The sequence below is a fragment of the Ambystoma mexicanum genome, chromosome 1q, assembly GCF_040938575.1.
Source record: "Ambystoma mexicanum isolate Mex_15411 chromosome 1q, UKY_AmexF1_1, whole genome shotgun sequence".
NCBI classification, from domain to species: Eukaryota; Metazoa; Chordata; class Amphibia; order Caudata; family Ambystomatidae; genus Ambystoma; species Ambystoma mexicanum.
This window is the reverse complement of record NC_090922.1, coordinates 188,917,347-188,942,245: the sequence shown is the minus strand read 5'-3', so window position 1 is coordinate 188,942,245 and position 24,899 is coordinate 188,917,347. Positions and strand designations below refer to the sequence as shown.

At 45.0% G+C, this 24,899-nt stretch overlaps 1 protein-coding gene across 2 annotated transcripts in view; it reads left to right on the top strand.

The window, feature by feature from the left end:
- Nucleotides 1–24,899, top strand: part of LOC138526394 (pleckstrin homology domain-containing family A member 4-like) — a 291,575-nt gene that overhangs the window by 142,077 nt on the left and 124,599 nt on the right. For both annotated transcript variants that reach the window (XM_069637101.1, XM_069637089.1), the window contains exon 3: nt 750–854. In XM_069637101.1, the coding sequence (XP_069493202.1) occupies nt 750–854 (105 nt within the window). The remainder of the gene's footprint in view (nt 1–749; nt 855–24,899) is intronic.

Below are 24,899 nucleotides of genomic sequence, written 5' to 3'. Positions count from 1 at the left end.
ACACATTCTATGTTCCAAAGTACAATACACATACAACCACGCATGGCAATTGAACACTCCTCCCAGCAGACATCAAACATCAGAAAGCTCCACCCAGTGGTAGAAGTGTACCGAGCAAAGTAGTGGAACTGTGGTCTCAGCAGCGGGGAGGGTAGGCAGAAGCACAGTGCACCATGTGACAAGGTGTTGGGGATGGGGCATTGCAATAGTCTACGTGACTAGTAACTAAGACGCCTGTTACAACTTTACACTTGCATGTGAATATGGTCATAAAAACTAGAGGAATGGTAAACAGATACAAATTAAAGTAGTGGAACACTGCTCCCGACTGTTCCCACCCACTTCGATCACTGGCTACACCTCTCCAACCAACTTATATAGCACGTTCCCGACCATAGCATGCGCACACCACGATCACGCGAAGCTGCCCTCTGGATGAAGATACCTCCATTTGACCCTGTATGAACCACCTAGAAACAGACCTGCACGGCTGTACAATGAGTGAACTCTACCTATGCAGCCAGACTAGAGCGTGCACTCGTGTGCACTGTGCAAATATGCCATCTGAGTGGCATGTGTTTGTATAGCATACAATATGGACTTATGTTGTATGACTGCCTCACATACCTACCGAGTTGTACTTCTATGTCATATGAATATTCCATTTGAAAAGGGTGCATAATGTATGTTGTGGGACTGGTGTGTTCGTACTTTATGAGATGATTCACTTAACCATTGTTGCTCTGCAGCCCACCCGGTCCGTGAAGAGGGTGCACACGTTCGGCAAGAGGGAGTACGCCATCAAGCGGGACCCCAACTCAGCCGTGGAGATCCGGGGTTGGCTCTACAAGCAGGTGAGAGGCCCGTGGCGACATGTGCATTCGTGGAAGAGGTAATGGATTGGAATATACACGTGACGGGGTGTACAGGAGCTTTGCAGGTGGACCACTTTCACACGCAGGAGCTGGACCCAGAAAGCAGAGGCCTGCTCAGTTGTATTTGATGGGCCTGTAGGGCGCCACGGGAGGCAGTCTCACGAGTGGGGTGTGAGAGGGAGGAGACAGCGGGATAGTAGAAGGCAGGAAGGAAGGAAGGAAGAGAAGGGAGGGAGGAGCCAGAGGGATAGTAGAAGGCAGGAAGGAAGGAAGAGAGGCAGGGAGGGAGGAGACAAAGGAAGGGAGGGAGGGAGCGAGGAAGAGAAGGGGACTGAGAGGAACTGAAGGCAGGAAGAGAAGGATGGAGGAAGGAAGGGGCAGAGAGAGGGAGTGGACAGAGATGGAAGGCAGGGAGGAAGAGGGAGGAAAAAAGGAAGGAAGGGAGGAGGAAGGGAGGGATGGAGGAAGGAAGGGGCAGAGAGAGGGAGTGGACAGAGATGGAAGGCAGGAAGGAAGATAGGGAGGAAAAAAGGAAGGGAGGAGGAAGGGAGGGAGGGAGGAAGGAAGGAAGGAACAGGGGGAGTAGACAGTTTAAAAGTGAAAGAAAATGCCATTATTTGAGTGACCAGACAACAAATAAAACCATAAAATCTCATTATCCATAAAATCTGCATTATAAATTGGATGTCTAAAATACAACAATCATTTAAAATGCAGCATCAGACACATTACTGCAATGTGCTTTAGTGTTTCTACACTATTAATTTCATTAAAAAATCTACATTTCATAAGTTCCTTTGGCAACATCCTCCTTTGAACGAGAACTTCCCTTGTTAAAAGAATGTTTAAGTGAAACCTTAAAAACCGATCTCGCCCTTTCTCATTTGCAAATAAACGTAACTATGTAGGAGGGTGCCAACTTTTTAGGTTGGAGTCCAAGTTGTTTCATAGAGGGATAACTGTGTAGCTTCTCTATTGTATTGCTCCAGTCCGCAACATACAGTGCTTTTTCAATTAACATTAATTTCAAGGGAATATATTCTACTATATAGCCCAGTTGCTCTACTATTCTATTGCAGAGATTCACAAATTGGATCGGGCTATGCGTAGTGCCCTTTTCTACCAGTTAACCCATATCCTCATATAGAGAATGTTTCATTGGATCTAGAAATGTCCACGTTAGAGACAAATATTTCCACTCAAGCCTGGCCCCAAGAGAATTAAACCCAATTCATATGTGATGCAATATATCGGGACACAATTTGGAATATTTAATGCCTTCCACCAAACGATACCTTCCAGGTGGTCCAATTTCCCACCTTCCACTGCTGCACAACTTTACCACAGAAAAACACAGAAAAACAAATCGATGATTTAATTGAAAAATGTCCCATATTTCCTATTGATCAGGCACATCGGAGAGCCTAAACGATATGCCTGAAATCATGGGGAAAAGAAATCGGACACAAGGCACTGATCAGGCGTGCAGATTCTGCAAAAGTCCCGAAAGAATTCAAAGCATCTACCGTGTTATAATGCAATGTCCAGCCTCGAGTGCGAAACGCCTTCTCTACAGCTAAATGTATCTCAGATCTACACCCCAGCTAGATGTTAATGTACGATGGTCACAAATATTAATGGGCAACAACAGAAAAGTGGCAACGACCATCATTTGCTTCTGGACAGACATTAATGCCGACATAATGGATGAATGAATTGAATTCTAAACAATGCAAAATAAGCAACAGAAATAGTGGACATTAAGATGTGCTTCTTTTGACAGAGAATATTTTACTGAACTAAATAATGTATATAAAAATGTAAGGTTTAAGATATAAACCATATACATTTTAATAAAAAATAAAAACATTAAAAATATGTCTTCTTTTTCAGGTATACCATTGACCTGTCTTTTGAGTGTTTATTAAAACAGTGAACCCCCAAATATATAAAACCGTTGGAAACTTGTAACTTTTGATTATCTAAAAACGAAGAATAATTTGCTGGTTTATTAAAACTACTAAACTCCATACTCTTTGTTTTCGCCGGGTTCATGGCTTATAAGATTCTTTGGAGTTTATGGTGAATGCCATCCAGAAATCTTTCACTGTAGCTATTCTTGGCGAGGCAAAAGCAGACAAGATGATCTCTTCCTCAATGTCTGATTGGTAGAGGTTACAAAGACCGGGGGCATGGATGCACCCCTGCCTCAAGCCTCACCTGGATATTCGTGTTAGTAGGTAAAATTACAATTCGTCTCAACAGTCCCTCAGAGGTCCCCAAGCTCACCAATTTATGCCAAAGAAGATTTCTATTAACGGAATCAAAGGCGGCTGAGGGATCCATGGAGGCAATGAAAATATGCCCAAGCCAAGTCTTTCAGTAGCCGAAAATTGAATTAATTCATAGCCATCCCTTGAAATTTACGAAAGCCGACCTGCGGTTCTTTTAATCTGCCGACCTTCCCTGACCAGGCCACGAGGTTCTGCAACATTCTGGATGCAAATATTTTTTGGTCTGCGTCCATAATCATAAAGGACCTGTAATTCAAAGGGTTTCCCGCTCTCCTTTTTTATAGATTGGTAAAACATAAGAAGTGTGCCAGGAGTCCGGTATCACACTAGAATGCAGTAGGTGTGAAAACAAAATTGTCAATATATTCGCCCTTAGGGCCGGGGCAGCCTTAAACAAACGATTATTCAACCCATTGGGCCCTGCTGCTCATAATATTGCCTACAGAACCAAGTCAAAACACACAAGGTACTTCTTTAACAGTGCAATCCCCTCCCCACCTTCTGGGGGCGGCATACGCCTCCCCTTCTTTTTTATAGATGGTCGCTAAATGTTCCATCCATTTTATCTCAGGAATAGGATTCAGCTGAAAAGAGGCTTGTGAGTTCTCCAGGACGTCAACAACCTGCCAAACACCAGAGGAGTTCCTCTGTTGCAATAATATTAACATGGCTTCACCATAATGCTGCAGCATTACAGAATGATGGCTGATCAGCCCATTTTATAGTTACACTTAGCTACTCGTATTTCTTCTTGCTTGAGCGACCGGCTAATTCCACTTTTCTTTATTCTCTAAATGGAGGATTTTAGTACTTTTCTGCCAAAAGGGGATCGAAATGGTTCATATGCCTGTGCCTTGGTCGTTTCATCTGAGCAGCGGCCTTACAACCATTTACTACCTTGTCTATGTTCTCCCGCACATATTCATGGAAGAGAATGTCATTAAATGAAGATCGTTCCCTTTCATAAGACGTTGTGAGCCAGTGACACAGAAGATTATCCATAGCATGGTTTGACATGTGCACCCTGGGTCCTGCCATATTCCCTCTCACAGCTCCAACCAACAGGTTTTCACGCCTAGTGTTGAAAAACATAAAATTAGCCATCAACATATTATGGTTACTCAGCATAGCACCTACAACTTTAAAAACAATACAACATTGAAGTAAAACAAGGTCCACAAATACATAATAAATCATTGACTTTGCAACACCATTTTCCCAAGTAGGGAGGGGCGGGAATCAACATTGACTCGACCGTTTGACTTGTCAAACCCCAAGATTCCATAAAATGATTCCAGGCCAACCCCCGAGTCTCTTTCTTAGAGGGAGGCCACTTCACAAACGATCCGTCCTCGTCCACTTCAATGCCGGGATTAAACAGGAAGAGTTTAAATCGCCTACTACTATTATAAGAACAAATGAATGGCTGATCGTGTGAATGAATAGCTTCTGAAGTCCGTTTTGCCTGGGGTTAAGGAATTACTTTATTGATGTAAGCGTTTCTGCTCATGTGGTTTAGGCGTCTTCTTCTGTTATGCCTGAGAGCTTGTAGATTGGGGGCAAGGTGGGGGGGGGGCTCTTATTCTTCATGTAGGTTACCGTACCACTAAAGGTTTTGTGTCCTCTGCATCGTATTTTCAGTTGTATACTTTTTTTTAGCGCAAGCTCGTAGATCCCTTTGAAATCTAGAGAGATCTTGTCTACAGGCTATTCAAATCATCAGGGCATTTGATTTCCGGTCATTTGGAGTTTCTGGATCTCAGAAACAATGTAACAGTTTCAACCAGCAGATACAGGATGACAAGATTATTTAATTCAACTTATTATAAAAACAATTTTATTGGTCATAATGCAGAACTATATATGTCTAAAATTGTGTATATCATTACGAATCTTTACATTTTTCAGTAAACGACAAATGAATCATAAACTCAAATACATATACAATGTCTGCGCACACAATCAATTCTCTCTGTCATTCTTTCATACCCATACTTTCAACAGTAGCAATGGCTCTGCTCCATTAATATTGTTACATGCACGTGATTTTACAACAGTTACATTGTTTCTGCTTTATATAACTGAGGAACGGGGGATTAAGAACAGGTAACCCCTTTATTATTAATATTTTTTCTGATTCTCATTCTTTGGGCCCCCCGGCGCAAACTTAACAGGAATGTACCAATGCCCTGGAGATCTCAAGCTAATATTTTGTGCGGGGCAGTGGAAGTTCCTTCTCTCATTAGTGTCTGCACTGGTACACTATATGTGGTAATTACTGTGGCTAAGGCCAAGAAAGGGTTAATTGGGCCACTGGCAACCATCATCTTGTTTCATGCACAGGAAATTGTTCTTCGGTAGTATCTGTCTGTGTAGAGAGGTCACGTTTTAAACACTGGCAAGTTCTTTGCTATGCCCGCTTCTCAGCCATGCAGTCAGTAAGGTGCAGTGGCACGCGGGTCATGTGGCCTCTTCATCCATCCAGCCCTCCATTAAAAAATGGGGCTAGCAGATGTGGTGTTTGAAGTGTTTTCACCTGCATTTCCCCCCCCCCTGCCAGGGTCGGACTGGGGCATAAAATAGTCTCAGGCACCAATGACAAAGCGGCCACAGTTGCAAATGGCAATTCATTCCTTTTGTGACAGACTGTTTGAGTAGTACCCACAGGGGGAGGTTTTTGATCAAATGCGATGCAAATTGTGCATTTGAAAGAATATGTATTCAGTAACACTGGTCAAATAGGGCCTACCTGACCGAAATAAGAAAAGCCAAAACAATCTCCGACAGAAATCGAATCTCTAACCCCAATAACCCAAGCGGGGAACTCCACAAAATCAACGCTGAATTCAAGACTCGGAGCACATCAACCCCTCCCTCACCACACTCGCAATCTTTCTGCGAGACACTATCTGACCCCTTTCTCATCATCGCCATTGATAGACACTGCTCCATACTCTCCACACTGGCTTTGGTCACTTTCTCCTAGCCTCTACCCTGCCCTCTCCCCCTCCCCCTGACCACTCGACCAGTCCTCACCTCATTCACACCTGTTTCCCACCCTGAACTCCTCAAACTCTGAGCACTAAGCCGGACCTCTGGCTCTCCTGGAGTTCCCTGCCCTGCTGCATTTCTTTAAAACAATCTAGCCACAACGTGTGCTGGCAACGTTGCTCGGGCCATTATTAACAATTCTCTCTCATCGTGTATATTCCTGAAGGCCTTCAAAACCTCATTTGTCACGCCCCTGCACAAAAAACCTCTCTCGACCTCCCCCTCCTTCTTTCAAACTACCGACCTATCTGTAACACTGGCTTTGTTGCTAAACTTCTAGACCTCACTGCGTTCAAGCGACTCGGCCTATTCACAGAAGCTCCTCGACCCAGCCAGTCGGGCTTCAGACCCTTTTGAGGAACCAAATCCTCTCTTGTGTCCATCTGGGACGATCTAAAAAGAACAGATGACTCAGAAGGATGCGCTGCACTCATCCTCCTCAATCTATCTGCCGCATTTGACACCATAGACCACGCAATTCTCATGCACAGGCTTTACACACAAGGCATCTTAAACGCTGTTCTGAAAGGGATCCCGTCATCCTTTCTAATCGATCCCAAAATCATGCTCCTTCTGCATTTCACCTCCACCCCTTGCCCTGTTCCGATAGGGGTCACTTAGACAGCCTGCCTGTCACCCCTTCTCTTCAATCTCTACCTCAGCCCACTGCCAGCACTCGTCCGCTTGCATAACCTTTAATGCTACAACTATGCAGATGACACCCAGATCATTTTCAAGACACCCAGATCATTTTCAAGATCCCCAAAACACCAAACCCCCCCCCACCCCCGACCCGTCCTCTCCTCCTGCCTCTCTGCAATCGAACATCGGATGACAGCAAACCACCTGCTCCTCAATCCTGGCAAAACTGAAATCCTGCTATGCGACAAAACTGCTCTCATCCCCCAACTGATACACACGCCACACACCCTGGGAACCCCACTTGCAGCTTTTACTTCTGCACAATGAACTTGAAGTTATCTTTCTCCCAACACATCAGAACTTGCCACTTCTACTTCCGAATCCTGAGGCAAATCGTCCCTTATCTCTCCTATCCCCGTAGACTCTCTGCAACACTTGCCATCATTCTCTCCCGTTTAGATTATGCGAACTCCCTCTATCTATGTGTCCCAGCACATCAGCTCAGGAAACTCGCACGAATCCAAAACTCTGCAGCCAGACTCCTCCTCACCCTCTTACCCAGAGAACAGATCACCCCTGCCCTCAGAATACTACACTGGCTCCTTATCAGCCAATGGGCCACCTTTCAAGCCATGAACATCACACACTGCGCCCTCCACAATACTGGAACAGAGCTCCTCCAGGACAAGATCACTCGCTACGAAGCTACCAGATCCCTTCGATCGGGATCAGCACTCCTTCTCGTAGTCCCCCCCCCACAACTACAGCAGAATGGGAGGATCCATCATCTCTGTGCAAGTCCCCTCCATCTGGAACCGCCCTTCCACTACACATCCGCCGCAACAAAGATTACTTCTCCTTCAGAAAAGACCTATAAACATGGCTATTTCACATGCCACCCGGAAACGTGTAGTGGAAGGGAGATTCCCTAACACCCACCCCCGCCCCGTCTCCATCACGATGGCTTCACTCATCCAGCCACAGCCGCATCCCTTTCCAAACCTGTTGCTCTACATGGTGTAGCATAACACGGATCAACGTGGCCATCTCTATCCCCCTAACAATGCCATTGCAAAATTCCACCCAGGTACATGATCTGAGACCGCCGGGCGCGGGATCTGTAATCACAGCAGCCCACCCAAGCAAACCACTATCCACACAACTCGCAGCCATCCACCAACTTTGGACACGTCCACTAGCGATTTGGACCAGGTAAGACCTAATGCTGTGCCCAAACCAGGAACATAGTCGCTGTACTATGCGGAAGCCTGCTGTAATAGCGGCGTCCCCGCCTACGGACACCTGCACCCCTCTAAATACACAGTGAGCATCAATCCATCTACAGTAGATAAAGGGTAGGCCCACAAACAACATGGTTAAGCAATTTAGCCAACTGATCCACATGGGCCAAAAGAGTGGGCCACTTTCACCCCAAAAAACTGGGCCACATTAGCATTTTACGTTTTTGGTTCGGACAGTGCCCTGTTGCCCTAAAGGCCAGTCCGAGCCTGGTCCCTCCTCTGCGTCCTAATGCTACCTCTGACTTTATGTGGCTTCCCCAAGCAGTGCTTCTAAATCTGCATGACCTAGTTCCCATCCTCGTAGTGCGCGCTTGGGCGCCATCTGGTGGCAGTAGTGTGAACAGGATCAATAAAAGCACTGCAGGCCCACCGAGTTGTAGAAAGTAGTATGTTGTGCCTAAACCGACACCTCGGCATATTCTATGCTGTATTATTCGACTGCCATCTTTTTTAGCGCCTGTCTTCCATGGCTACGACCTCGCAGCACTGCAGGCATATGTTTAGGGGTTTAGAAATGACACATAATCTCAGAGGGTACTTGCAAATGACGTGCTGGATGACTGTGTCATGCATGCCCAGTGGCTGTGCATCCTCGGGTGACGTGTACATATAGGGAGTATGGGCGAGACCGACACATGCAGAAGGAAGACCGCCATACAAGATTAGGATGCCTGTAAGAGACGTGTAAGGTATTAGTATAATACGCCTTTGCACCCCGCCTCAAGACACTCACACAAGCACCCCCAGGGCGTCATGTGTAGAATCAGACATAACTGAAGCACACATGTAGAATACTACATTTTAGCCGCGATCCTCGCCGTCAGTGACGCAAGCCTATTCGGTTCCATGGAATAATGTCCCCGCAAAAAGGTCTCCGGACCAAAAAGTAACCGTTTTCTGCGGAGACATTATTACATTGAACATTCAGGGGACACCCAGCAACCACCGAATTTTTTTTTTATTCTTTTTTTTTTATTCTTTTTTTTTTACAATGGGAGCAGAGGACATCCCCTGCAACCTGTCCCCATACATAATGTCACCAGATATAATGTTGAAATTGGCTTTTCCCGGCGACATTATGTATGGGAAAATATGTATGGGGACATTATTACCCGATGCCGCCTATTGGTGCACTTGCATTTGAATGAAGAAGTCAAAGAAGGAATGGGCAGAAGTTGCAGGGATAAAGTAACCCCACAGGCCAACACACACACACACACACACCAGAGACGGACACCTCACCAAGCATATGTAGCAAAGCTGGACGGAAGCAAATCTGGTTTCATCCGATATTTTCACATCATTCATACACTAGTCTGTGCATCCAATAGAGCATTTATACCATAATGCATAATTGCTTTGATGCACCAGGGAATCCAAGAGTTAGGCTGGTGGCCAACGTCAGCCATATTCCGTTTCCTTGTTATCCTCTGTTATTAATGTATTATTGTATTGCAAAGAAAGGCAGAGTTCACAGTTTGCAATCCATGTTCCAGCTACTCGGCACATTTCAACCTAAATACCCCCTGAACCTCTTGCGCAGCACCAACTAACTTCTAACTTGTCTAACGCACCATTTCGATCCCCGATACACAACCAACCGTGGCCATACAATTAGCTTCACACAGTACAGCACAATATCACGCATAGCGTCTGTCTGTAGCCTATTGCTAAAATGACTGGACAGCCTGTGGACTGTCCCGTACTGCTGTAGTTACTCTGCCATTGTGATTGTCGGCCTACGGTCTGCAGGAAACTCAGTCAGCACCAGTGCTGGAAATGGGAATGGCCAACTGTGGGATTCCACCAGCGACGGGAGCGGCTGAGGGGTGATGGGTACCATTATAGGGTATGACTCAGGACATTTCCCCCCACCCCATAAACATTTATGAGGGGTTATTAATGCATTAATAAAAACTAACCCAAGAAAGGGGGGGCGTTTCCTATAATGTTGCAAGGAAATTATAAAAGGTGCACATCTTTTATACAAACAAAGGTGTACTTAAATATTGTCAACGGGCATATTCACAAGTCTTCTTATCAGACATTTCCGTAGCCTAGCGGATACGTCTCTCGACTGCAGTGCTGACGATCTCGGTTTCAGGCCCGGCTTTGGTAGGAAAAGTAGACCAATTACATGAGGGAGCACACATATATTTCCTGGGTCTGAGATCTGGGGCAACACCAAACCTAGGAAAATCCAGCCCAATGACCAGTGCTGCTCAGCACTAAAAAGCCACACCGAGGGTAGGTTAGTACTCCACAAATACCACGCCAACATAACATAACATATAACTTTCATTTACAGTGGTTAGTTAGTTGACAAATTGACAAGGCTGCAGGCAAATGGCTAGAAATTGCACTGGTATGCCTGGGAGTGCAGATAAGCTACTTTGCATGTCCAGCAGACATCCACATCATTGGGCAAAGCCTTCCAATGGCGGTAAGATGCTAGCAAATCATTTTTACGCATTCCTAACAGGCATGATGAAAGAGTGTGGTAGATTTCCAGGTAGTGCTTTAAGTGGGGTATGAAATCGAGGGCGTCTCTGGAAAGGGGGTGTGACCAAATTGTGCTGGGGGCGGCCTGTAGGATGGGCAGGTGACTTAGGCAAGGGCCACCCGCCCCAAACTAGCAGTGTATTTATTTTGTGGCCCTGCAAACATGTACTTTGGGCCCACCCAGCATGGTCTCGGGTGGTCTTGTTTACATCCAGTCTCCATACTGTAAACCGAATTGCCTCTGATTCAGTTTCCAAATAAGCTGCTGTCTGTAAATAAATCCCTTTCTGACTCGAGATATAAGCAATTCAATCAGCGAGTAAACCACTGTCATTCTGTAAATAAAAGAAACCGACCCAGTGTGCTTAATAGCTCTTTGGTGCTCATTTAGTGTTTCAGCTCAGCTGCTGTCTTACTGCCCCTTTATAATCCAGAGCTATTAACTCCCTGCAAGGAAGGGCTAGTAGAATTGACATGAGCCCGAAGGGCAGCAGCAGTCTTCTTAAAATAAAGGCTTTGTCCCTTTAAATGCATTTTTGCTGGCTAAAGACTCAGCTCAAGTTTTTAAGTTATCGCCGACATCTTCAGCCAGCCCTAAAATCACCCAGTCTATGACAAAGACAAGGAGAGCAAATCGCATCAATGTGAACTACTTGGTGCTTTGCATAAAATCAAAGACCATTTTGCGAATATAAGAACAGACACACATTTATATATGTTATTGCAGCTTGCAACCTTTCTGGGAACATAATGCATAATGCCTTTCTGCTTATTTATTGATAACATCCTACCAGTAAAGCGATTACTGACACGCCCAGTCGACGTACCTTTTTGAGTTTTGAAAACAAATCATGTAATACTCCAACTACCACTAGATGTCGGCCGATGCATAGCATGTGAATCTAAACAGATACAAGCATCAGAAATACGATTATGGTGAGTTATGTATCCCATATAGATAAAGGATTTGAGAGAGTTATCCTTTGGGGGTCAGGCATTGGCTGTCCTGCTTTATCACTTCCCTCCCACCTATTTCTTTCATCGCAGTGGTTCTTTTAAGTTGTTTTTATTGATTATTTGCTATACATATACAAGTCGTTGACTGGATTTACTGTGTTTCCAGAACAACATGCAAGGCACCTCAATATAAACCAATTGCAAAAGATTGTAGTCCTAACTTTACCCATTGGTGGTGCAGCACTTCAAATCTCATAAGAGACAGCATCAAGTGCAAAATAAATTGTAGTAATGATGCTACGGTGGCCAGTAAACTTCCCTGTATTAAACCCCCACATGCCACAATACAGCTCTGGCTTTCCTCACATCCGTCACTCTGGTGCGTCGGCTGTCAGGCTACTGGGCTTTGTTTTTTTCTTAAGCATAATGCGCTATTTGCCATCCAGTGCTATATATCTTGGGCTCGAACACGTAGAGGGTTTCAATAAGCTCTTTCAAGTTCCTTTTAGTACCCTTTAACCAGTCTGTCATTAGCGGCGGTTGACGTTGCATTCAGTGAACTGCTTGCTGTATGATGGTTGGCTAATAGCAAGCCTTGTGAAACGGTTCTTCAAATTCCGGTCTTCAACACTGAGACCCAACAAGCAGCCCTTCATAGACTGCAATAAATTCCTATTGAACACGGACAAGGCCAGGCGCCAAAAGACTGTTGCCGTGGTGATGTGTGCAGTATAAATATTGAATAACATAACTTCACCCGCCCCCACTTAATAATGTGCTCCCAAAAGCCTTATTCTGACATGTCTGCACCGTATGTATACACACTGCAGGGGTCCCCCCATTTAGGGCACTCATCTGATTAAGTGGATTGTATGTTTTTGTCTAGCTGACCTACAATACATCCTCCGGAGAAATGTGCTGGAAGCTTCCATGGTACGGGAGATGTAATACCCCGAGGTATTTGGCCACGTCCAGACACCACCTCACACCCCCTTCATGGGGCACTTTCCAGCTCTCTTTATTAATGGAATAATTTCCGGCCAATCTCTCATAGTTGTTTTACCTCACATAATTGGCACGTGATTTTGAGATGGGTCCCCGCAGAGTTAAGGGGCTCCATGCTGCTAGCCCGTCCCACTACCATCAGGACATATAAAAGTAAAAAAGCGCCAAATGTGAGAGAGGACAACTAAGGGGAAGTGTATTACTCCAGGCGGCTCCGCAGAGGGTCATTCTGGCCTGATAAAATAAAGGGAGAAAAAAACGGAAGGAAAACATCTGGCAGTGGTCCAATTGGCTGGGAGAAGAACCGTTGGCCGGGAAATGCTCCTCAGACATGCGCCGAGCGTCGCAGCTGCTGCTTGGAGCAAAGAACAAAAGAGGCGGGTACTGCTGGTGCTCTGGAGCCTGCACCACCACACAAAGCCGTGCAAGAAGGAAGACTGCAACGTGGGCGCCGTTCTCCCATCTCTCTGGGTGGGAAGCGATAAACGTCATTGCTGTCCGGGGCCACTGGTTGGTCCCAACAGCCAGCTTTGAACCCCCCCATCCCTCTGGCTGTGCTATTCTGTGAGGAACGGAGCACTTCAGGCTGTAAATATTTAGCTGCATAATGCTCCTGGCCCCTGCCTTAACCTCAGCACTCCAAAGTATTAGATGGAGAAAAAAAAGGATGCATTTTGAAGTGTTCCATAAGAGGAAGAGTGCCACGCATGAAAACGAGACCTGCGGGCTGCTCTTTATGGACGTTGAGTGGCATAATACAATTAAAAAAAAGAAAAAGCAATGAAAGCGCTTCCTGAGCTGCTCCGCACACAAGTCAGGGTGAAAAGGAGTCCCTCCATCTTTTGTTGTGCAGGAGGCCAAATAATTGACTATGAAGTAAAAGTGTTGGGTTTCCCAGGCCACTTGTGACTAAAATCATGCTGCATGCTCCTCGTGGGGGACTGAGGGAGCCTCGGCAACACCCCGGCCCAAGAAACTTTTTTGGAGACTGCCAGGGCTCTGCCTTAGGTAGCCCCGGTCCACTTAAAGCCCTTCTTCCATGTAGTAGAAATCAGCATGCCACTTAGAGCTTTTCCGTGCACCTGAGGAGAGGATTGGCCGCCATTTGATTTTGTATCACTGGTTGTCAGCAAAACCAGACTCTGAATTGGAAGGTCCACACCCCGTTGTAATCCAAGATTATGTGAGAAGTGAAACCAAATCACACCCATGAACTTCCCGGGGGTCAGGTTGTTTTAGGCAAAAGGAAGTATTTGCTTTCTTGCTTTTTTAAATTTATTTTATTTGTTTGTATCGGCTGAATTTAATCAACCTTTCAAATGTATAACAATTCATTAGTATAGTACAGAAAAAATATCAAATAATAAAACATAAAAGGTCATAAAAACATTCAAAAAATGAAGTTAATAACCATCCTAATAAACTAGGGACAGAAAGAAAAGTCAAATGTTAGACATAGGAGTCAACTTTTTAAACTGTGACAATTTAACAGTCTGATGGTTCTAAGTTCAAACATTTCAGATAATTGACAGTGGCAATTTGTAGTGCCGTGTGAGACGAATCTAGGATGATGGACCAACAATTTACTGGATCCAAATTGCCTAGATATTTACAGTATCTTGAAAAGTGTATTTCTGTTTTTTCACGTACTGCTACACATTCAGTTATCAAGTGGACCAAAGTTTCGTGTACATCACAGTTCATACAGAATTGACAGAAATTGTTGTTTGGTGGAATAATCTTGCGTCTTGCTTGTATGTCCCTCGTAATCCAAATATTAAACCTCAGGCGAAGAACGGCAAGATGATATTTTGGGGAAGGTGATTGCACCAAGCATGGTGCTAAGGTGGAGATTTTTTTCGTTGGAAACCTAAACCCATCACCATCTTTATATTGCAAACAAAGATCTCTTGTGATAATCCAGCCTGCTTGGTAGATTTGTAACTTGGCTTTGTCTGGGTTCGTGAGTAGAGTCTCAATAGACACCTCAGCATCAGCCAAGATGCGTTCTGCTTTTGACAACCAAGCATATGTAAAGGCATGTTTCACAGAGAACATATATTGGGATAATGTCTTCAGTACCGAATTATAATTGGTTGAAAGTAAACATTTCCTAAGAAGAGCACAAACTCGCCAATTATAAAGTGCCTGTATCAAAACCAGCCCGAGCTCATATCTAATCCAGGCACAGGGGGTACATTGGGGCAGGTGTAGTGCATGCCTCCAAAATTTTGCCTCCCATTGGACAAATTGGAGGGAGAAATCTTCATAGATAGTTTCCAACCCGTATAGTAAAGTGGGCACTATTTTCATACTCCAGAAGTGCCACACGGGTCTAACGGAGAATTTGCCATATTTAAACATAAGGATGGAAGCCTGAGATACTGCTGTGGCTAATTTGGCATTCGGGCACATAACATGGCCTCTTGCATGTAACTTGCCTTCGAAAATCATCCCAAGATATATATATTGGGGGACTATAATCAGAGGAATGTGATTAATAGTCCATAGATGGGTCAGAGGTCTAGATTTCCTAGGTGAATACAACACAATCTGAGTTTTTGCAGTATTTATCTTTAGTTCAGTGTTTTGTATATAGTCATGAAAAGCATTCAAAAGGTTTTGTGAGCCAGATTGAGTTTTGGAGATGAGAACTAAGTCATCTGCATACATTAAGGCTTTGATAGGCTGATTGTTGAATTTAGGAGAATCCGAGATGATAGTTATGAAGACAAATTTTACATCCTGAATAAAGTAGTTAAATATAGCCGAGGCTAAGAGGCAACCTTGTTTTAACCCTCGTGCCGCGGGGATGCTTTGTGACAATCGACCATCCAGAGAAAGACGAATTTGAATGGAAGTATCTGAATGTAAAGCACGTATTATGTCATATTGTTGATGGACAGTGATCTCTGTGTACTTTTGAGAATAAAATTGGCCTGCTAACGGAATCAAATGCGGCATGAAGGTCCACAAATGCAAAGAAAACTTGCTGTTTTAATGAATGACATTGTGCTTTAAGTGCATTTAAACAATATAAATTGATGCTAGTGCCCAAGCCAGGCACAAACGCTGTCTGCTGGGGGTCACGTAGAAGGGAATTGGAAGTCCATTTATTGAAATCATGCAGAACTGATTTACAGAAAAGCTTACCTAACAATGCAATGGGGCAGTAGTTTGATTCTAAGCTACGATCGCCCTTTTTAAAAATTGGTATAATTATTGATGTTTTCCACAAGGGAGGAATTGAACAAGATCTTAGGATATTGTGGAAAATTATATTTAGAATAGACGCCTATTAAAGAGGGTGTGTCTTAAAGATCATGTTCGAAAGTCCATTGGGACCCGCGGCCTTCGATGAGCTTGCTTTCATGATTTGATCCTGGATCAATGGGATCGAGAAATCAACTAGCCATGATGATGGAGACTTCAATTCATATTTATGATGAACAAATTCTGCATCAGCATATAGGGTGGAAAAGTGACTCGACCAGCATAATTCTGATACACTATTGATTTGGGAAACACCCTGAGTGTTGGATGCGTGATTATGAAGTAATTGCCACATGCTTCCCGAATTTTTATTGCCCATGGCCCTGGACATTGTTTTGCTGTCTTGTTGAAAAAGAAGGGCCTTTCTACTTCTGAGCCAATTCTTATATCTGCATTTGGCAGTATTGAGGTCTTGCCAGCACGTGGATGATTTGATTGATAGAATAACCTTTATCGTCCTCCTATAGTCAGCTCGAACGGCTTGCACTTCAGGATCGAAGGAGTGTTTACGATTACTTCTCATTCGGATCGGTATGGTTAAGGTATTAGCAAAAGGGCGCAAGAGATTTGAATAATGTGCTATATTGCCCAATGGCGTATTATGTTCAATTATACTGCTAAAGGACGATAGTGTGGATCTATTCCCTCGCACACGTGATTTTGCTGGATTGATAAGTTCAGGGGTAAAATAAAGGTCTTTCCCCTGTGAAAAGTTCCACTCAATGTCCATGGACAACAATCTGTGGTCACTATGTGCTTGATCAGTGATGGTCAATTTGTGGACATTTTGGAATAGCCTGGCATCTACATAAATGTAGTCAATGGTACTCGAACTTGTCCCTCAATGCCAGGTGTGTTGTGGAGGTATGTCACCCGAAACTGAGCCGTTAACCATGTAGAAGTTACGCTGCTTCATAAATGAAGACCACATACGGGTGGCTTGATTTGACCATTCCCGATTCCAACAATCAAGATTTATATCACCTAGGACAATTGTGTGTGTTATGCAGGGAGACAACAACACCATATTGAGAGTTGAGGCTAAGCCCTCGTAAAAGGCCTCATCTGTTTGTCCTAGAACAGTATGATAGATGTTAACCAGAGCAATAGTGTGAGTTTTATTAACAATTTTTACTAATTGAATATTAGCAAGCACAGAAGTCCAAGGTGAGATTGAAAAACCCATCTTGGAGTTAACTGCAACGAGAAGACCAGAAGAAGGTCTACCCTTGGTAGCGATTGCTGGAACCAGAGCAAGATCAAAGCCATGCCATATTGGTGGAGTCAGTAACAAGGTTTCTTGTAGGGCTATGATGTGATATAACTTAGAGCATTTCTGCATGGATATTTGTAGATGAGCATTGCCTCGAGTGTTCCACAGGCGATTTTCAGGACCGATGTTTCTGGGATTGGTGGTTAAGCGGGCTGAAAGGAAGGCATCGGAGGGTATCTTTCACTCCTGTTATTCAGACCCTGATAGATATTAGATTTGGATTTGCAGAATTGCGTCTTGTCCGATGAAAACTCAGGATCTTGCGCCAGGAGAAAGCCCATGTCGAAAAGTTGCATTTTGCAACGCAAGATTGTGTTTCAAACTACACCAGACGGAATCCAAAGTCTGACCACTGATGAACTAGTATTAAAATAAATTCTATTTGATATATGTCATGTGTGGAGATATCATGTAGTTCCTCTATGTCGCCAAAGATGTTCAAGACACTGGAACGATATAGATTGTACATCGGAAAGTTCCCATCTCTACACTTGAGAATGAAAGAATGAAAATTGGAACGTAATCGAGTTAGATGTTTGGAAGGGTTCTTGAAGGAAGCGTTCGACAGGGACCACTTTAGGGAAGAAGGGACTGGATTTGCCCTAACACAAGAGCGCAGTAGATTTTCTTCTTCTTGCATTGATGGTACAGGGTTGGAGACAGAGACTAGGGGCTTTCAAAAGACCAGAGGTTGGATGTGAAGTCAAGGAGGTTGTAGCAGGTGTCTGTACAACTGAGCCACACAAAGCAGAACGCGAAGAGCCTAGGCGCTGAGCTAGATAGGCATCAACACTGGCTTTTAGTTCCGAGATTGCTGAGTCAGGAAAGGAACTTTCAAGCACAGCAGATACTGCAGGTGGAAGTTGAAATGAGACCGTTTTTTTTGCTTGAGACCGCCTCACTTACAAGTTGCTGAGGTGGCTCAGTCTGTTCAATCGACTGAACTAGTTGACTTAATAATTTAATAATTTGCATTTATATAGCTCTACGAACCCTCGGGTATCTGAGCGCTGCTTATTATTAGCTACGGTGTGTGGTGCTCATTTATTGACCTCGGAAGGATGAAAGGCTGAGTTTTTGCCCTGCCGGGATTCGAACCTGCTTCAGCAGGTTCTGCACAGATGTCAAAGCGAGCGCTCTACTCGCTGTGCTATTGGACCGGCTAATGGAGAGCCGGCCCGATAGCACAGCTTAATGGAGAGAGGGAAAGAGACTGACTTGCAGATTGTGGAACTAGTGAGACTCGAGTAGGTAGAACCAAAGATGAGTGTCAAGAACAGTTTTGAATGCTTGAGGTTGAACTGGAAGCTTGGAGTTATCTTAAGTTGGGTTGGGGTTGGAAGATTTACCCAACGCTTTGAAAAAAGCCATGAGTGTGTGTTTTGTATGTTTTAGGTTAGCCAAATTTTTTGTTTTTTTTACAGACGGACGAGGTCTTTTTCTTGGAATTCTGGAAATTGGAATCTCATTCATTGGTACATTTTCCAAGACTGGAAGAGTTTGGTGTGGTGGGGATGGGGGAGAGGGCAGGTTGTTTGTATGCAATGGAGCCTCTGAAGATGGAAAAGTCAAATGGACGGGAGAGGTTTCAAGAGTACTTGAAGGAGCATGCACGGTGTCGTCAGAGACAGCTTTGTGTTGTGCAGCAGATGGGGAACGAGGCGCAATTGGGCGAATGACGCCTGGAATGGATGGCAGATGACTAATTAAGGGGACAATTAAGCATTCGGACTCAGGAGGAGGTTGGGCATCCGTGCAAACAATAGAATGGTTTGGGTTATTAGACTGAGAAAAATGACCACTCCTATTGTGCATGGAAGTGGAGCCGTTGGCATGTAGCCATTTTACTAGCTCTTCAAGTAGAGCCGTCTGGGTAGAAAGTTTATTGTCAACAGTATCATAATTTGCACATAGTAGAAATGGCCAAATTGATGGCAATAAGGGCCGGCTGAATCGGGGCAAGTTGATGGGTCATGTTATCATGAGGGAAGGATTTCTGGGTTCTCGGCGTAGGCAAGGCAAAAGGTCGTATGAAGGAAGAGGAATGTACTCCGGAAGAATGCACGGACATGCCATCCGAGTCTTCCTCGACTCTCAAAGAAATGGGCGATTCCCATTGGCTGGCATGAATGGATATGCCAGAAGAGTCGGGGTGTAAAGCAGGAAAGTGAATCGGAGAGGGAGGGGGACCTTGACCTGGAGCTAGAGAGGTTGGATTCAGTGAGTTAAGCATGGTGACATCTGACAGGGGGTGGGAATTTGCACGGACATGGGGCGTGCAAAAGGAGGATGAAGATTTATTGGCAATGTAAGAAGTCGAACTGAGCCTGCCCTTAGAGATGTGAGTGGGGGTGTATGCTTCATCCATCTGGGGAGCTTTGAAAGCTTGTGGTGGAAAAGGACATTTTGATGGGAGAGCTACTCCGGGTCTGCGTTGGGGCAGATTAATGGCAGAGTAAAAAATAAGTGATGGGGCCACAACATCGCCAAGCGTAGCGTGGGTAAGGATAGATCGGGCATTTTCAGGCATTTTTGTGCTAAGTTTATAAATGGCAAACACCATTAACCAGTTAACAAAAAGAAAAAGAAAGAAATAAAATAATAAATTCAAATTTAAAACAATTGAAAACTCTGACCAAAAAAAAAGCTAAGTACAACGAATCAAGATAAATTAACAATACAAATAAAATAAATAAGATTGAATAGATACCACACTCCGCAGCGTTCGCGGGAAAGCGGTACTTGTCTCGGTACTTGGCCGAGATGCACGCGCGCAAGCGATGCGTGCGTGTTTGAACTATATGCAAGAACCAATAAGCTTGCAGGATGGGAAACCAATCCAAATAGAGAAGAGGTGGGCCACCAGGCCGTCGATCACTCTTGTTCCTTGTTCCTTGGCAACCAGGAGCGGCAGCAACAACGTTGAATGACAGTTAATGGAGGTTCGTGCAACAAAGCACGCTAATGCAGCAACTCCAAGCGGGAAAGCGTTCTTGTCTCGCTTTCTTCCCACAAGGCCATTTGCCCTCCGCTCATTTTGAGCCTGAAATTATAACCACAGATGTTTACTTTCCCTAATAAATTAAGTTGTCCATGGAAGAAAACTAACAAAAACATAGTGAGGGAATGCAATCACGGATCATAATAAGAAGAATCTTTGTTGTGAAGCTTAAACCAGTTTCCTGTTTTTGGCGCTAGCTGTGAATATATATGTTTTGTCACGCAGTTTTATGTGGTGCGTCATTCTGAACAAGCTAATACTATTGCACATGCATATAGCTCAGGTATGCTTGCCACTTGACTGGTGTTTCTTATTGTTAGCCAGTAGAACTATACTCCTTGTGTCAGCCTCTGAATGACTCAAGGCTTTGACAGTGCTGTTAGGACGGCAGCAGGTCCTCGCTCTGCTCAGCTATTTTATGATTTATGTATAAAGTGGGGTGTGTATGGAAACCAAAATAGATATAATGATGACACGAGTTAAGGTGTGGGGTGAAGGAAGGCAGGAGTCATGGGACCAGTAGGTAAGGCAGAGTGAGCCTTGGTGGGTAAGGCCGGAGAGCTCCATGTGAAAGTGTGGTTAAGATTAGAGTCCTGCTGCTGGGTGTCAGACTCTCCATACGTGTCACACTGCAGAGAGCAGAGCGGAGATATCTCAAGGGCCCTTGGCACTCGCCCCTCTGGAACTTTCCATTGTGTGTTCGTGCACTGGGAGTATTCGAGTCTGGATAATGACGCCGGAAGTGGTTGTCACTGGGGCTGGGTCGTGTTGCTAAACACTCGTCGTTCACTTTAGTATAAGTGAAGTCTCTTTGCCGCCCAAGCCTGGATGCCCCCGAGGGACTGGCTACGCTGTGGCATTGGGAGACATGTATACTTACATGAGTCCCGGGAAAAACAGCATGGCATGGCACACGTGTAGGCGCGGGTACATTGTATTGAGCTCATCTTAATTCATTTGACTTTTGGAAAATGTGATTCAAATGGAGCCAGACTATGCATATTCTAGGAATCAGAAGAACGTTGACATGGTCGAGAAAAGTGTCCGCAGCATAAGACGCCATTTTACAGGAACCTAAACGCACACACAAATGCTCACTTGATTGAAAATAATGCGTGCAGCGTAACACGAGAAACGTGAGCAGTGCACGCAATGAGTGAGAATTGACGGGTCATTAAGATGACATTATCTCACTATGTTTCACTCGTTCTGTACGCTTTTTTTCTCTCACCCTGTTTCCACGCGTGTCTCTTGCTCCCCCCCTCGCTCCTCCTCTCTGTCTGCCCCCCCACCCTCTCTCTCTCTCTCTCTCTCTCTCTCTCTCTGTGCCTCCCTATCTCGTTCTCGCTCCCTCAAGGATAGTGTGGACGAACCGAGTCAGACTGGTTCAAAAAGTAATTCCCAGCACCCAAAAAGTGGCCATGATTTTCAATTGGCAATTTGTGACTTTTTGCAAAACAAACGGGAGTATTCCTGGAGAAGGGTGCATATGGAAGGCCATTGGCCAGTACTACTTTCGGGAACAGTGCCGCGAGTCATGAAACGTTCCCATATTGGGCCAGAAATCCGACCAACGCTGGCTGGTTGATTGCCCTGTAGAGGAACCAACCAAATATTAACAAATAGCAAAGAACTAACTCTTTGAGAAAGCTCCAAATTGATAAGGGGACTGCACCCTTCTGTTTTTCCACTTTAAATATCAATTCTGATGAATGAACGTATTCGTTTGAGGACATAATTAACTTTTTTATCACTTTTAAGTTCCGCTGGCATATATTTTATTTCAGAATTATCGTGCGCTTGTGGGGATAAACAAATATGTGACTTTATAATGAAAAACAGCATGAACTCCCCTGCTCACAATCCAATATGTCACAATGTTCATGGATTCCAATAAAGGCCAAAAATGCCTCATGGAGAAACCAGATGGCAAGTGTGGTGACGTCATAAAAGCCTAAAGATACATTGTAAAGTAGAGGTCGCAGCCGGTGGCTCTCCAGGTGCATCCCCATTGACGCTCCGGGCTAGGGCTGATGGAAGTTGTAGTCCAAAACATCTGGCGAGCCAAGGGTTGCATGCAGACCGCTGCCGCATAGTCTGGGGGGGAGTGGACTGGACTTCTTCTTCAATGCTGGGGGCTAGTGGTAAACACATAAAAGGTTTGCGGATTGTGGCACCAGAAAGGCATACTACAAGGTAACACAGTTGCATGATGGCCTCCGAAGCTCCCCCAAAATATCAAGAAAGTGAATTGAGGGAGAGATTTCAAAATATTCAATGTCTAGATGCCCAATTTACATCAAATCTTCTCACCTGGGACATCAGTTAAAAATGTAATACAAGGTATGTTTCTCAAATTATACACGTGCACCACCTGGGGTATCACACAATACCTGGTATATTATACGGCACCTGATTTATCACACGCAACACCTGGTATTTCAAACGCCACCTGGTATATCATACACCGCGTGGTGTATCACACACCAGCTGGTATTGCATACGCCATCTGTAATATCATACACTACCTGATAAATCATACACCACTTGATATATTAAAACAAATGTAACTGTTCATTTGTTCAGCTTTATTTTCGAATAGACTGTCTTTATCCATGAAATCATCAATTACAGCAATATCACGCAAGATGTAACTGGACAAGCCTCCAGGTTGTCCAGAATAGGGCTCCAAGAATTATCCTTTGCCTCAAGCCGAGGGGCCGCATCTCTCCAGTCCTAAAATCTCTCCACTGGCTCCCGGTTCCTACAGGGAACAAATTCAAATCCCTCTGCATCATCCACAAGGCTGTCTGGGGCTGGCGACCACACTCTCTACAACTTGCTCTCACCAAATACTCGCCCTCGAGATGTTTACGCTCCTCCGGCTCCAACTCTCTGCGTGTCAAGTGCTTCTCAAAACAGCGAGCTGGTGGCCGATGTCTTTCCTCTGCTGGCTCCCTCCTCTGGAACAGCCTTCCGCTTCGTCTTGAGCCGGATCTCATTCCGGAAGCTCCTCAAGACTTTCCTCTTCACCGCCTCCTTCCCCCTCTCACTCCCATGCTAATACGCGACAACCTTGTGTCCTCCGGGTCCCGGCCTTCCGCCCAATCGCAGCACTGGCCTTCGGGCAACACTGGCTTATATTCTCACAGGCCTGCACTTATCATTGGCAGGGGATCGCTCTGCACCATGTGATCTCTGCCAGGCACTTAGTGTTGCACACAACTTACTCCTTGGCACTTCCCTCTGTGGAACTCCTAGCACTTACCCTTGTCCATTCGGTCTCTGCACTTGCAAGCTCTGAATGGGCACAAGGCCTACTAGGGCTTCCCCTTTCCTGTTCCTCTGTTTATTCAATTTGCCTTTGTCCCATGCTCACTCCCCTTTGCCCTGTGGGTGCTTTGAAACACAGTTTCTTGGTGTATAGGCGCCTTACAAATGCACAAGAAAATAAACAATAATAAATCAAAGCGTACATATTAAATAACCTTCCCTGATCCTATGCATCCATGCGATTGAATACCGATGAAACTATGCTGCGTCAGTTCACTGGTGTGACACCTTGCCCTTATGCACAGTCAATATTCCATCCTACTATATTATGCATGCCAAATCCTAAAAGGCGCTCAATGTCTCTGCCTAGCTGCCAGCAGGTGCTTGCGAATACAACAAGAATACATAAGCCCTCGCTTAATGGCCATTACTTGAAAACGTTCCGTCAAAGTGGGACCGCCCTGGACCGTAGATGGTGCCCCGGAAAGAATGGATTTTTAAGAATTACAAACAGCGATGTTTCGAGGCGGTGCCCCAGATAGGGGTCCAGGGCAGAGTGTTTTACTTGCTAGTTTTGAAAATTGGTAATTAGAATCGAGTAATTAATTTAAAGGAATCGATGCGTGTGTATCTTTCCGACCCTCTTGGCATCGCCAGGCACGTTCTTTGAGCGCCTCTTTGTGGCGCATTTAGAAGACACCCACAGATCGGAACACGCCGCTGGCGCGGTGCAGGCGTCGGCAGCGAGACACGTGCACTGCAGCCAGGGGCCACCAGCAGCCCGGGCTCTATAGGACTCCAGCGTAGATCAAAAACTGAACAAATAGCCCCCCCTTCTCCCCACCGTACATCAGTGTGAACGTCTGTGCCCAGGAGTACTGCCAAAACGACTCGTACACCCACCCATTGCTAACATGCCCAGTCCACCAGACAGTGCGTTCTTTGAATCAGCGTTCAATGGCAGTGTGCACAGGCCATGGTCAAAATAAACATAACTGCTAATAATGTTGTTTTGTATAGCGCTCCCTGCCATGCTGCTTCACAGCACTGGCCTTAATGCACATTATCGTTGAACCCAGAAAGAAAAACTGACGTTGCCCTACTGGGCTGCTGTGAATGCGTTATCTACAGCGTGAGCACAGACCTCAGCAGAAAGCGCTTAACACAGGAAGCTAGCTCTCTATCCTATAGGTGAACATGATGCGTGTATATGTGGTCAACCAGTGACCATATATGCCAACATGCCCCATTCCATTTGGGAGATTCTAGTCTGGGCACGGTTTTAACTATGCATTCGGGAACTTGAAGTCCGGATTGCCACATTATGAATCCAGGACTGCAAGTCCCAGAATGCTAAATTAAAACCAGGGCTGGAATAGCATCTATCGACTGGAATGGGGCGTGCTGGCATGTATTGCCCGCCCTAGTGAGTGTTTCTAATTGTTTTGTCTC